This window comes from Akanthomyces muscarius, chromosome 3 (assembly GCF_028009165.1).
Source record: "Akanthomyces muscarius strain Ve6 chromosome 3, whole genome shotgun sequence".
Lineage (NCBI taxonomy): Eukaryota > Fungi > Ascomycota > Sordariomycetes > Hypocreales > Cordycipitaceae > Akanthomyces > Akanthomyces muscarius.
In genome coordinates this window covers 4,429,225-4,442,085 of record NC_079243.1, presented here as the reverse complement: position 1 = coordinate 4,442,085, position 12,861 = coordinate 4,429,225, and the positions used below count along the sequence as shown (strand labels likewise).

The 12,861-nt window shown below is 53.6% G+C and overlaps 6 protein-coding genes across 6 annotated transcripts; 1 reads left to right on the top strand and 5 right to left on the bottom strand.

Moving 5' to 3' along the window:
- Positions 1-342: 342 nt before the first annotated feature.
- On the bottom strand, positions 343-1,344 carry LMH87_002866 (uncharacterized protein; the record flags this gene model as incomplete). The annotated part of the gene is made up of 3 exons (XM_056194392.1): positions 343-379; positions 459-941; positions 1,001-1,344. 3 exons carry the CDS (start codon positions 1,342-1,344, stop codon positions 343-345), a joined length of 864 nt encoding a protein of 287 aa, XP_056051334.1.
- A 1,434-nt stretch (positions 1,345-2,778) lies between these two features.
- On the bottom strand, positions 2,779-3,572 carry LMH87_002865 (uncharacterized protein; the record flags this gene model as incomplete). The annotated part of the gene is made up of 3 exons (XM_056194391.1): positions 2,779-2,877; positions 3,148-3,320; positions 3,482-3,572. The coding sequence occupies 3 exons, from the start codon at positions 3,570-3,572 to the stop codon at positions 2,779-2,781; spliced, it is 363 nt and encodes a 120-aa protein (XP_056051333.1).
- Positions 3,573-5,455: 1,883 nt separating this feature from the next.
- LMH87_002864 (uncharacterized protein) lies at positions 5,456-6,984 on the bottom strand (the record flags this gene model as incomplete). The annotated part of the gene is made up of 2 exons (XM_056194390.1): positions 5,456-6,756; positions 6,816-6,984. The coding sequence occupies 2 exons, from the start codon at positions 6,982-6,984 to the stop codon at positions 5,456-5,458; spliced, it is 1,470 nt and encodes a 489-aa protein (XP_056051332.1).
- Positions 6,985-7,869: 885 nt separating this feature from the next.
- On the bottom strand, positions 7,870-8,872 carry LMH87_002863 (uncharacterized protein; the record flags this gene model as incomplete). The annotated part of the gene is made up of 2 exons (XM_056194389.1): positions 7,870-8,654; positions 8,704-8,872. The coding sequence occupies 2 exons, from the start codon at positions 8,870-8,872 to the stop codon at positions 7,870-7,872; spliced, it is 954 nt and encodes a 317-aa protein (XP_056051331.1).
- Positions 8,873-9,159: 287 nt separating this feature from the next.
- On the top strand, positions 9,160-10,176 carry LMH87_002862 (uncharacterized protein; the record flags this gene model as incomplete). The annotated part of the gene is made up of 1 exon (XM_056194387.1): positions 9,160-10,176. One exon carries the CDS (start codon positions 9,160-9,162, stop codon positions 10,174-10,176), a length of 1,017 nt encoding a protein of 338 aa, XP_056051330.1.
- Positions 10,177-10,727: 551 nt separating this feature from the next.
- Positions 10,728-11,641, bottom strand: LMH87_002861 (uncharacterized protein; the record flags this gene model as incomplete). The annotated part of the gene is made up of 2 exons (XM_056194386.1): positions 10,728-11,545; positions 11,602-11,641. The coding sequence occupies 2 exons, from the start codon at positions 11,639-11,641 to the stop codon at positions 10,728-10,730; spliced, it is 858 nt and encodes a 285-aa protein (XP_056051329.1).
- Positions 11,642-12,861: the final 1,220 nt, after the last annotated feature.

Here is a 12,861-nt window from a genome sequence, read left to right as displayed (position 1 = left end):
CACATGTGGCAAGGTCTGAGTAACGAGTGACAAATTCGTTTACCTGCGCTACTGTTCCTTCCGCATGTGAAGGGGGGGCCTGGATGCTTGGGCGTTTAGGCGGAGCGATGTTCACAGTAAGAAGAGTTCTGAGTTTGTCACCGCTATTACGCAATTTCAGAACCAAGTCGCTCTGATCGGTGGTCCATGGGAGTAAAGGAATTGGCCGCGTTACTTTTCTTTTGTGCTCATCCCACAGGGCGGTGATTACGCGCGTGGCCTCCATTAAAGTCGATTCGAAAAAGACCCTATGCTGGAAGAATTCATTGCCGTACTTCTTTTGGAGTGCTGCTGGGGCGTCTGCTATTTCCTTTTGCAATTTTGCGAGCCGACGACACAGCTTGGCTTGCAGCATCAGCACCCTCTCCGGATGTATGCTCGTCTGGCAGTCGGAGAGAAGATGAGACAAGACAACGCACATGATGAGCTTGTAGCATATGCGACTTGCCCATGGGTCGTTTTGACACCAAGTCATCATGATCCGTTGGACGAAGACACGAAGCATTAGCCAATACGGAGACCGTCTCCATGGGTGCTCCGATGACCCCAGTACCACGTCATCCCTGACACGCTTGCGCACGGCATGGACTGGAAATGCCCTCCCTGTGGCCTCTAGAAATGACATGAGCATCTCTGTAATGAGCGCCGGGCTCGGCGCATCGCGCGTCTCAACAATCATTTGGCCGCCCTTGCGCGCTCGTGCGGCAAATTGATCAAATGCAATCTCGGTGGCCTGCTCTGTAAACTCGGAAATGGTCTCCTGAAATGACGCGCTAGCGAACTCGTCCATTCTTATGGCGACCGCACGAGAAGGGAAGATCCAGCGCAGGGCGTGATTGGCCTCTAACACGGCAGGAGCAGAGGCCGAAACCTCGAATGCTTCAAAAACTACCTCATCTGTCCTACACGGCTGGTCAGCAAGTGAGCGAAAGGGTTGTTTTCCGAGAATAGGAGGCCCGACTCTTTGTTCTTATAAATAATGATGGCTGCATTTTGCTGGGCGACATGAAGCGCAAGCCAGTTGGCGCCGCCATCTTGTGCAATTGTAGAAAATGCTGTCATCAGCGTTTCTATAGAGACGGGTTGGTGCAGGTCTCGAGTCAACAATAAAGAAGCCTCCAAAGTACTCCAAGAGATATCTGAACTTGGGCTCTCCATCTGCCGGCATGCTCTGATTAGGCGAGAGCTGAGCTCCCAGTTGAGCAGAATAGAGCCATCTTCGGGAGCGTCTGGAAGTTTCGGCGGTAAGACCAAATTGTCAAATACTGCTTCCAACAGCGAGGTCTGATGCGACTGGGCTGGCATTGCGGGCTGAGATTTTGGGCAGGGGAAGTCGGAACGAAGAATAGCAGCAGAAGTAAAGGAGGCACGAGAATATCAAGAGAAAGAAGGGAGAAAAAAAGGCAACTCAGAACTCCTGAACAAGAAAATTGCTCGCTTTTTAGATGAGTGAAATTGTACTGTAAAGCTGCAGAGTGTTTCGTCGACAAATGCACAACTTGTACGACGGAAACCATACTATATTAATGACATGTAGACAATGGAAAATAAGCGCCGCCTTCTTGTTTGTGGCGTCAAGGCCATGTCACCGAGATGCATGCTCTTGGCCAACGTACCAACGGCAAGGCGACACATAAGCGGGCTTTGATGCATGTCTTGGTCTTTATCCAGGAAGCCTGACGGGCTGGCCAGTAGCAGAGTGCCCAGCACCCCCTCTGCATACTCAGCTCAACATTGCAAGGGTTGAAAGCCTTGTCTTTAGTCCCTCAGGCCAGACTCGGGCGGCAACTGTTTCTTCTTCGTTGCTGGCAATGTCGTACCCCGGTTGCTGCCTGCCACCAATCGTTGTTTTCCCCGGTCATTGGTGCGCAGACTGCAGGGATACTCACCAGCAACAATCCAGAGTTCCCCGAAGCGCCGACACGAAGAACTATTGCGTCAATGCCCGAAAAGAATCATCCAGGATTTTCGAGCTGCATCCGCATAGATGGGGACTCTAACGGCATGCCATACAGGTTTCGCCCAGCGGTCGTCTGCCTAATAAGTCGACATAGTCCACCTTGGGCCGCAGGATCTATTTTGAGCGGTGCCCGGAGTGACCGGAGCAGTTCCCCGCCCACTGCAGCAGCCTGTTTGTCCAGTGATCAGCGTCGTGGCGGAGCCTGGGGAGGACACTGACAATTGATTGATAAAAATATTGTTACTTAGCATTGGTATCGCAAGATACCGAATCAGCGCTGCAGGTACTGACAGTAAGCACAGCGACCCATGACGTAGGGAAGATAAGGCATTTGATAATAATTGGAAGATTGTTCCAGACAGAAACACAACGTTCTCCACGGGCCGTGGTTGTGTCACAGGGGGTGACTGCGCCGTGCAGTGTTACTGCGCAGGCTGACCGACGCACATAATAGACAGTTAGTGTCCCCGAAGGGGCTGCAGGCTCGCAGTCGACAAGCCCAATCCTGGAAGGCGGTCACACATGCGGCCTTCGACAGCGTACAGCTCAGGAGGCGGCTACTGATGGCATTGTGAGACTTGGACAGCAGCAGTTCCCTAAAAAGGTACAAGCATAGGCGTCGTGTTACTATAGCATGCTGGCGAGAAGAGAAGTTGATTGTCGCGATAGGCAGAGCAGCAGATATGCTGCCTTTATGAAACGAACGGAAACACCTTACATGCGCAACTACCAGCTCATTGATGAAAGAGAAATCGCCTTGCGAAAACATTACCAATGACCTACTTCCACTCAATGCTCGATCGGATATCTCCCCGCCACGCATTCATGACGTCCTTGAAGTAATACGACCGCGGCAGCCACTGCTTGGCATCGCCCGCCTTAAGTTTCGTATCAAAGTAGTTGTATTTTCTGCTCATCGTGCGAACTCATTGTACACGGTGCAAATTCTCATCTGGTGCCCATCCTCCTTCGTCACGCCCAACTATCACGCAGCTTCTCCCACTCCTCCCTCAACATACCAAAATAACTAAGTCGTGCCACACCCCGTTCATATAAAAACAGCTACGTATTCTCGACTCCTGCACAAACACCATACTGGCATACAGGTGTATCGCGCGCTCATTATACGCCAAGGACCCAATGCTTACCCGGTGCAGGTTGCACCACGTAAACGCATAGTTGGCCGCCCAGCGGATGGCCTCGCGTCCGTAGCCCTTATTCAGGTGCTCCTGCAGAAAGCCAAGACTATACTCGGCGCACTCGGGAAACGACTTGCCTAGGACGACGAAGCCGATGGGTTCCGGCTCCTCCGCGTCTGCTGCTGCGGGCAGGCAGACGCAGCGAGGTACGGCTTGCTCGCGGTTACCCTCTCGCCTAGTTTCTTGTCCGAGGCGGCGCGTGAGGGCGGTGCGGGACGCCGGGGCTCGATGAGGCTCCGGTTCACGAGGTTGTCGCCGCGGCACTTCTACCAAAAGTCCTTACAGCGGTCCGTTTCGTCGAGGGCCGTGTAGACGAGGCGCTCCGACTTAAACACATTGCGGAAGCTATCCGTCATTACTTGCATCGACGTCATTGTGTGATAGGAAAGGATGAGTATGAATAGACAGGGACGGTCGGGGAAGGCATCACTCCTTTATATACGTTTACTTGGGTGGATTTTGCAGGTTGCATTGAGAATAAAGCCATGCTAGCCTACTGCTACACGGTCATTACGAATCCCCAGAGTCGAGATATGCAGTTCGGAGTATCTAGTCTCGCCAGGCGGCCACAGGGCTACTGCGTAATATCCGCACTCTAAGAAGAAGGCTGGGAGTTGACGTGGCGATTGAGCATCAGCCAAAGCGTTGTTAAAACTAATTCACGGCTTTTATTCATATCTTCTTTCAAATACTTACATTTTACGGAAGGTTTGTTATAATTCAAGGCTCGCCGTCAGCTGTGCCTAGTATAACGATGGCTTATTTACTAAGTCACAGTAGGTCTGTTTCTTAGAGAGTAAGTTAGGCTTAAAGCTATAGGGTAGTATATTAAGTAGTATTATAGGTGTTTATGAAGAGTAGAACTCTTAATAGTAAAACTATTACTTAGATTAATTAATAGAGATCTAAACTACCTAACTACTAGATTACCTCTTCTTTAAGTACTTATCTATCTCTCTATTATATTTTTTAGATTACTTAGATTACTAGTAATCCTAAGTAATCTATAGATACTACCTTAGATTGCTACTAGCTTACTACAATCTATAGTGATCTAGTTATATAACCTAGTATCTTAATCGGGCGACCTATAGGCGCCCGCCTAGTCGCTCCTTAGGCCGCTTCCCTAGTCTGCCTTACGTGCATTCTGGTTCGTAACACCCAGAATCAATACTTAATCATAACACGGGCAAATCGCAGCGCAGGGATTTCCATACTCAACTGCTCGGAGTTTCTTTACTCCATCATGTAAAACTAGTACGTAGCGCCATTCGGTTGTCTTTTACCCAGAGCCGCCTGGTGAATGACTGCTTATCGCAGTTCCATGCATGCCCGCAAGTGCTAGTCACTTCGACGCCACTTTGGTAATGCGCCAGTTGACGTCTCCAGTGTACGTAAACCACCGCGCGGCTCATCCTGTCGCGGAGGTCTGCAGTATTTGGGACTTTTACACTTAGTCCTCAACACCAGGCCAAAGACTCGAGTACCACGGGCCGTAATCAAGGATCCCATCTGTTGTATCGGCAGAGCTCTGCACGCGGCAACCATTAACTCATCGTCTACATGCAAGCTTGGATCTTGCCGGGTTCTCAATTATAGAGTCAGCCTTATATCCGACAGTTTGCAAGCCTTAAATATTTTAATCTGGCAGCTCCTTGCGACAAACCATGCGTCGACTATGCGTGCAAAGGGCGGCCTCGCGGATCGCGGTTATGACGGTGGTTCGCTGAATACGAGCAAAGAGAGACATTGTGATACTCGAGCACATGGAAAGAAAAGAAGTCATTATCATGACGCGCAGAGCAGCAGCCGCGTTGCCATTATGTACTAAATATACCGTCCTTCTTAATGGTGCTGTACAATCGCAGCACCAGCTCAATTAAGCCATGTTCGCATTCATACGCAACGACGGCGTAAGCAACAAATGCTTGGCCGCCAGAGTTGGAATTTTCGCAAAAAAGGAAAGGAATAACAGCAAGAACGACAAAAAAAAACATACAACAGCCGGTGTTCGCTGGTCGTCACCGACCCAACTACTAATCTGCCGATTAACAGCTTGTCTATGGGAGAGCAGACGGGATCCCGAATTCTCTGTTATCTATGGTCGTATGTACCAATCACAGAGCAAGGATAGACTATATATCATGAAAGCGGACTAGCGCACATTCGCTTTCTTGTACTCATTAACCATGCTACTTGCTCGTAGCACCGGCTCATTACTAAATAGACAACGCCATGCAAATACCACCCAAACGACCTACTTCCACTCAATGCTCGATCGGATATCTCCCCACCACGCATTCATGACGTCTTTAAAGTAGTAAGATCGCGGCAGCCACTGCTTGGCATCGCCCGCCTTGGGCAGGTTGCTGAGCCCCGTCTTGACATATGTCGACGTGAGGCGCATAAACGGCACGTCCTGCATTGTGCGCCTCTCCTTCTCCGTCCGGCGCGGAATCAGCGCCTGCTTGCCCTCGCGGTCCAGCTGCCTGATCATGCGGCCGGCCAGCTGTGCCGTGGCGTCCGCGCCGGGCGTCCAGCTGGCATCAACATAACCAAACGCATAAAACAGATTCGGCAGGCCCTCGAGCATGGCGCCTTTCCACGAGTACCGGTCTGGGATGTGCACGGCCTCGCCATCGACGGTGATTTGCGCCTTGCCTCCCACCGTCGTCTTGAGCCCCGTGGCGGTGACGATGACGTCCGGGTGCAGCTCCTCGCCCGACACGAGCTTGATAGCCTTTTCCGTCACCGTCGCGATCTGGCCGGTGACGACGCTGGCGGTGCCCGCGCGCAGGGCCTGGTAAAAGTCGGCGTCGGGCGTCGCGCACAGCCGCTGCGCCCAGGGGTCGTACGCGGGCACAAAGTTGGGCGCCATGTCGGTGCCGGGCGGCAGCTGCTTCTCCGTGGCGCCGAGGAGGAGCTTGCGCGCCGACGCGGGCCGCCACAGGCAGTAGTTGACAAAGAGGAAGCCGAGCAGCGTGCGGCGGAAGCGCACGAGGGCGACGCCGAGCCGCGCCGGCAGCCACCGCTGCATAAAGGACTCGAGCGCGCCGCTGCGGTTCTGCACGGGGATGATCCAGCTCGGCGAGCGCTGGAGCATCGTCACGTGCGCGGCCTTGTCCGTCATGCTCGGCAGCAGGGTCACGGCTGTCGCGCCGGAGCCGATGATGACGACGTTCTTGTCGGTGTAGTCAAAGTCCTCGGGCCAGAACTGGGGATGGATGACGGTGCCCTGGAACTGGTCGATGCCGGGGATGACGGCCTTGAGCGGCTCGTCGTAGTCGTAGTAGCCCGACCCGAGGCAGACGAAGCGGCTGCGTAGCTGCGTCTGGATGGTGTCCTCGGCGGTGATGTCGAATGTCCATGTGTTTGTGTCGCTGGACCAGCTCATGGCATTAAGCTTGTGGCGGAATTTGATGTGCGGCGCAATGCCCTGTTCGTCGACGGCCTCGTGCAGGTATTCCTGGATCAAAGGACCGCCTGCGATGGCCCGGCCCTTGGTCCATGGCTTCCACGGGAAGCTGAATGTATAGAGATCGGAATCGGATCGAATGCCTAGATGGGAATTGGGGTCAGCGACGCCGAGCGGGATTCAATCGCGGAGGCCAGCCTACCTGGGTATTTGAACAAGCTCCATGTGCCGCCAATTTCGTGCCGGGACTCGAGAATTACATAGGAAAGGTTTGGGTTCGTTTGCTGCAGCCTGTAGGCGAAGCCAATGCCGGATATGCCTGCGCCGACAATGACGACATCGTAGTCGACGGTGCTGTGGCCTTGGGGCATGTTGAACGATGGGGCTTGGGCGCTAGGTTATGGTGGGAAAGAGAGGGAAACAGGGCGGTTGTATGGATAAGGCATGCATGAGCGAGAGAGTGACGAAGCTGGTAAACAATTGTTTCCTGGAGCGTCTTCTCTTTTTAGGCAATGCTGCGTGTGCTTGCGGCGAATACTAAAAGTCCGAAAGCGCAAGGGGGAAGCTAGTTTAGTTGATTGCCCGACAGCTCCGCGGGGTACCCGGTCGCTATTTCCTGCTATTTCCTGGAATGCCGTAATGACGATTACTCTGCTCCTCGGTCGGCGTAATTTGCCTGCCGTGGATTCTTATTGATGAACAGCATTGACCTTGATCCTCAAAACTGCCATCGGGGCACTGCCCGGGGTCCTCGGCTCGCGCCGGGCCAACTAACAAATCGGCACGGTGGTCCTTGGATTTGATGATGGCCGGGGCCTGGCCGGAGATTTCCTAGCCGGGGTTTGCGGGGTTGATCGGCGTCCGTCCAAGGGCGGGCTTTTCAGAACTCCGACACGATCGCGAACCTGATTTTTAACCCAGCCTCGGTTATCGCTTTCGGGTGTCGACGAGCTGGGTCACAGGAGACTACTAAGGTGAACAGGATGATTTTTTGAAGTATTTGCAATCCGAATCGTGTTGGCGAAATATAGATTTGGTAGTTTTTGGGGCAGCGCATAAGCCCATCTTCATGTTCTTACATTTTCTTGCAGTCGCGACCACCACTGTCGAGCAGGTCGATAGGGCAGCATGTAGCAGTTGTATACTTATATTTACATATGTGTGTGCGTGAATATATATGTGTGTGTGTGTCCTCTTCACATCACTGAACTTCAACCACATTTCCGAGGTCCGAGGCCTTTGGACTGTGATTCATATCACCACTCCTCCTCAAGAACAGGTTCACCCCGTCGCGCGCGCCAATAATTCGTCGACGCCCTAATCTCATGACAATCGTGCAGTATCCAGCGCCACTTGCTTGCAAACGCCTCCGACACCTCCCACGCCTCCGCCTGCCACGGGTCGCCCCAGACAAGCAGCCCGGCCGGCCGGTGCGGGTTCAGGCCCAGCGTGTCGCCGCACAGATCCGCATCGCCGTGCTCGCCCTCGTCCGCCGCCAGCTCCTCCTCGTGCCGAAGCAGGCTGTCCCGGAACGAAGGAAACGGAAACACGTCGATCCACGGATGGTGCGCGACGGCGACCTGCGCGGCCGTGGGCTGCAGGCTGGGCGGCAGGAGATGGCGCCGGGCAACGACGACGGGGTCTTGTGAGTTGAACTGCGATATGGAGTCGTCGTCGTGCATCTCGTTGGCGGGCAGGTCCAGCATTCCCATGATGTATGTGACGGCGCGCAGCGAGTTGAGCGTGGTGAGGTGGAGGAGTAGATCGGAGGAAGGGTCGCCGCAGCTCAGGCGCCGCAGGACGACTGTCGATAAATTCTCGACGAGTTTTAAAACGAGCTTGCCGAAATCTTGCACCCCCGGAGTGGCCAGAGTGTAGGAAGCATTACTTGGGCTGTCTGAAAGACACGACTTGGCCGGTACCTTGGCGGCTACCGAGGGCGTGATGACAGTGCTGGCTGCTGTGGCTGAGGCCTTGCTTGGCCGACCCCGAGAACGTCTCGTCGCCCCCGTCGCCTCTTCCTTTTCCCGTTTTCGTTGCCCTATATTCCGTCAGAATTTTTGCTGTCTAACCCGGAGACATGGACTTACGTGACAAGCGCTGGTTGAGACGATTCTGGACCAGGCGGCGGAGCGACGGGGCTGCAACGTCGGCCCAAGTATCTTCACTGCCCGGAGTTACCATGATGATACCGACAGGTTGGCATGCAGAGACATCAATTTGAAGTTTGATGTAAAAAGCTGACTTCTTTTTTCTCATTCGACGAGGGAGCGGAACTGCCTGCTTTTTAGAGTTGCACCGCCCATTTGAGTCGGGTGGCGGCTGACTCAATTTCGCTGATTGGTTGGAGTTTAAACGTCCGCTCTTAAAGCCGATGTAAGTGATACAAGTGTAACTTGCAATGTAGATGCTGCTCGGATAGTCCACGTAGTCAATACCTTGAGAAAATATATATAAATATCCTACGAGTGCCTGTTGAATCAATACAACACTCATCAATACAGTTCCAACCATTTCTACTACACACTCGACGCTTATTATACACAATGTCGCGATACACTGCTGCTCACCAGTGGGACGCATTGGCCGGCCCGGGCGATGCGCGCCCTACCGCCGAGCAAATCATCAAGGACCTGGGTGCCAAAAACACTCTTGCCTCTAAGATCATCCTCATCACCGGCGTGTCCTCTGGCATCGGCGCGGCCACTGCTGCTGCATTGGCCGCCACCGGTGCCACCATCGTCGGCGCCGGTCGGAGCATCCCCAAGGCCAAGGCCGCGCTGTCCGCCATTGCCAACTACCCGCGCCTGCATCTCCTGCAGCTGGACCTCGCATCGAGCGCCAGCATCAAAAAGTTTGCGTCTGACTTTCTGCAGCAATTCCACGGGCTCAACATCCTCATCAACAACGCCGGCGGCATCCTGGCCGAGCACAGCATCAGCGAGGATGGCGTCGAGCGCCAGTGCGCCATGAACTACCTCGGTCAGTTCCAGCTCTTTGGCCTGCTCAAGGACGCGCTCCTGGCGTCCGCGACCGCCGGCTTCCCGAGCCGGGTCGTCAACGTCAGCAGCACCGGACACAAGCGCGCGCCCCTGCAGGACGACCTCGGCGGCTTCTTCCACGTCGGCAAGGAAGAGTACGACCCCATGCGCGCATACTGCCGGGCCAAGACAGCCTCGGTGTACATGGCCGGCGAGATTGAGCGCCGCTACGGCGCCCGCGACCTCCACGCCTGGAGCGTGCACCCGGGCGCGATCCTCGCGTCCGCGTTCCTCGACAGCAGCGGCTTCGACCAGGCCACGGTGGACCAGCTCCTGGACCTGTGGCCGGAAAAGTACTTCAAGTCCAACGAGCAGGGCGCCGCGACGCAGGTGTGGGCGGCCGTCGGCGCCGACGTCTTGCAAAAGGACGCCCTGGGCAGGTATCTGGAGGATGTGTCTGTTGCCGTGCCGGCCGGGGAGACGCCTTGGCCGGAGGTTCTGGGGTACGCGGAGCACACGTACGATGAGGGAAAAGCTGCGCGCCTGTGGGAATTGAGTGAGGAGAAGCTGGCTCACGTATAAGACTGGAGTTGACGGGGTCAGTACGACACTTGCGAATAGTAGAACTGCTAGCCTTTAGAATTCAATATTACTAGCTTAAAGTATAATTACTTAGTATAGAAGATATTAGGCTAATTAATTTTTTTTTAAATATTGAGATCTCTAATAGTAAGGCTATTACTATATAATTATTTAGTATTTAATTAATTTTATTTATAGTTGTTATAAGGCATTTTATTTATACTGGGTGGTAACGGCTCTCAGCTGGGTTGGCTCCTAAGTGGTTCGCCGACGTTAGTCTAAAGGCCGAGACGGGTGGCATGGCGGGTAAACAAGTGTACTATAAATTTGAAATCTCTATCTAGCCAAGTCTACTGGGTTCGTGTCGTTTTTCTTTTCCTGACAGGTTCGCGCATTATGACCCGACTTCTTACAAATACCACACAGCCGGCCTTTCGTCTCATCCCTGGGTTTTCGACCTCCTGCTTTGTTGCTGCGGTTCGTCTTTTCTACTCATTGGGACCATAAGCCGACCTGCGCGGTCAATACCATGTCGCTACGCATCCAGTGACTTAGCAAACACCCTGAAACGGCTCAGGCTCATACAGGCATTGGCTCTGGTTCACACAGTCATCCTGGCTCTTTGTGCAGCGCAAGTGAATCGCCTTGAACTTCCACCCATCAGTCCACAAGTGGCGGCACTCTCCTCTCTTTGCGTACCCGTACCCGTACCACTTGCCCTGGCACGAGGGCTGCTCCCAGTAGCTGACCTGCACCTCGCCGTCCGGGCAGAGGCCGGCCGACGCAATCTCCAGGCTGCCGACGCTGAAGTCTGTGTTTACGCACTGGCCGTCGCCCACGTCGACGTTGACGGCGTTGTGCACCTCGCCGCTGCAGTCTGTGCGGTACCGCGACTTGAGCGAAAAGGCAACCATGCCAACGCAGGCGTACGAGTTTGCCCACAGGCCCGAGCAGGTGCTTCCGGCCTTTGGGTTCCACCGGAGGAAATCAGACAGCGAGACGTCGCCACGCGAGGCAACACCCGCGCAGGTGTCGCCCGGGTTGACAAACTGAAACTTTTTACAGCCCTCCGTCATGCCGGGCTGCGTGGGCAGCGGCGCCGGGATCCCGTTGCCCGTGGGCGTCAGCTTGGTCGACGTGGGCTTGGGTTTGGGCTTGGGGACGTAGCCAATGACGGAGACGCAGGCATAGGTGTCCGCCCAGAGGCCGGAGCAGCCACTGCCGGTTCTGGGGTTCCATTCGAAAAATTCCGACAGCTCAATGTTGTATTGTTTGACAATATCAGCACAGTTATCGCCTTTTTGAACAAAATAGAACTTGTTACAGTTTGAGACGAGATCACGCTGTAGCGGAGAGGGGGTAGCGATGCCTAAAAGATGAGACTAGCAGCGGCCCATATGTTTTGGTGTTTAAAACCTTGCTTACCCTTGCCTGGTACAGTGGTAGTTGTCGTCTCTGTCGTCATCGTTGTCGCCGGCTTGGTGGAAGTGGTTGCAGGAGCCGTGGTGAGTTCACTAGTAACTGTGGTCATGGTTCCAACTACACAGTATTCCTCACCTCCAATAACCTCGGAGCATTTTGCCTTAGGGTTTAAAGATTGGAAAGTGGCCACATCCAGTCCCCAAGTCGCGGCCATGCTATCACACGTCTCGCCATTTGCAGCAACAGTCGAGAAACTGCAAGTCACAGAGACCCTTTGCGCCGAGAGGAGAGCCGGCAGCCCTGCCAAGCTGAGAAGAAGTCGTTGCATAATGGTAATGGCTGAAGTGTGTACCTGATTTACGACTGGCTACGAGTACCTCTATAGCAGCACTTGTTCTTCTTATACACGACAGCTAATTACATGGCATTATCGACATGGCATTATCGCCATAGCCCTCGCAGCTTTGACAGCATTTCGTTTCTCGTGAACTCCTTGGAGACCTTTTTTCTTCTGGTCCATAATTTTTCTCACGCTATTGAGTGGAGGCAGATCGGCGGAAAGGTGCGAGCCGGGCAAGTCGCCGAATAGTGGTCTTGGCAGCCTGCTCCCAATACCCATTTTATGGAGCTGTCGCGTGTCTCTTAGCCTAATGTGTAGTTTAGGCGAATCGCAAGATATCTATAGAGGCCGCCTTTAAAAATGATTGCGTCGACGCTAGAATCTGGCTCTAACTTAGGCCGCCAGAGGATACATTAGGAGACTTCTCATTAGAGTGAGAGCTACTAGAAGTACACCGCGGATTTGACTGCTTCAGGCTTTAATCCCTACTATCTTTCTGCTAAGACGCTATCAACTTTTTTCTAGGTACCTACTGTAGCGTCTACTGTACTCTTATGTACCTGCCTTTGTTGAATACTTGCCGAGTCCTTATCGGATCCTTGCTCCTCTGTTTCTCCGGACGCATTTATTTTGAAGGTGCCCTCCGTACAGATTAGATTTGGCGCTAATGGCTGGTCATGTTCGGCTTGACGCAGCCGTTGCGGGTTGTTAGCCCACTATTGATAGTTGTGGCGGAAATAACTAATATGCTATCCATATTACCTACATAAGGCGCGACAGGCCTGAAAAACGACTCTCCCTCACAGGTCGAGAAATTGATTCCCGTCACCCCGGAGGCTCGGCATGTCATGTTTGTTTTCAGCGGTTGCAGACTTGTTACCACAACAGACAAGGGGGCGCATAATTTCCCACTGTTACGCCAC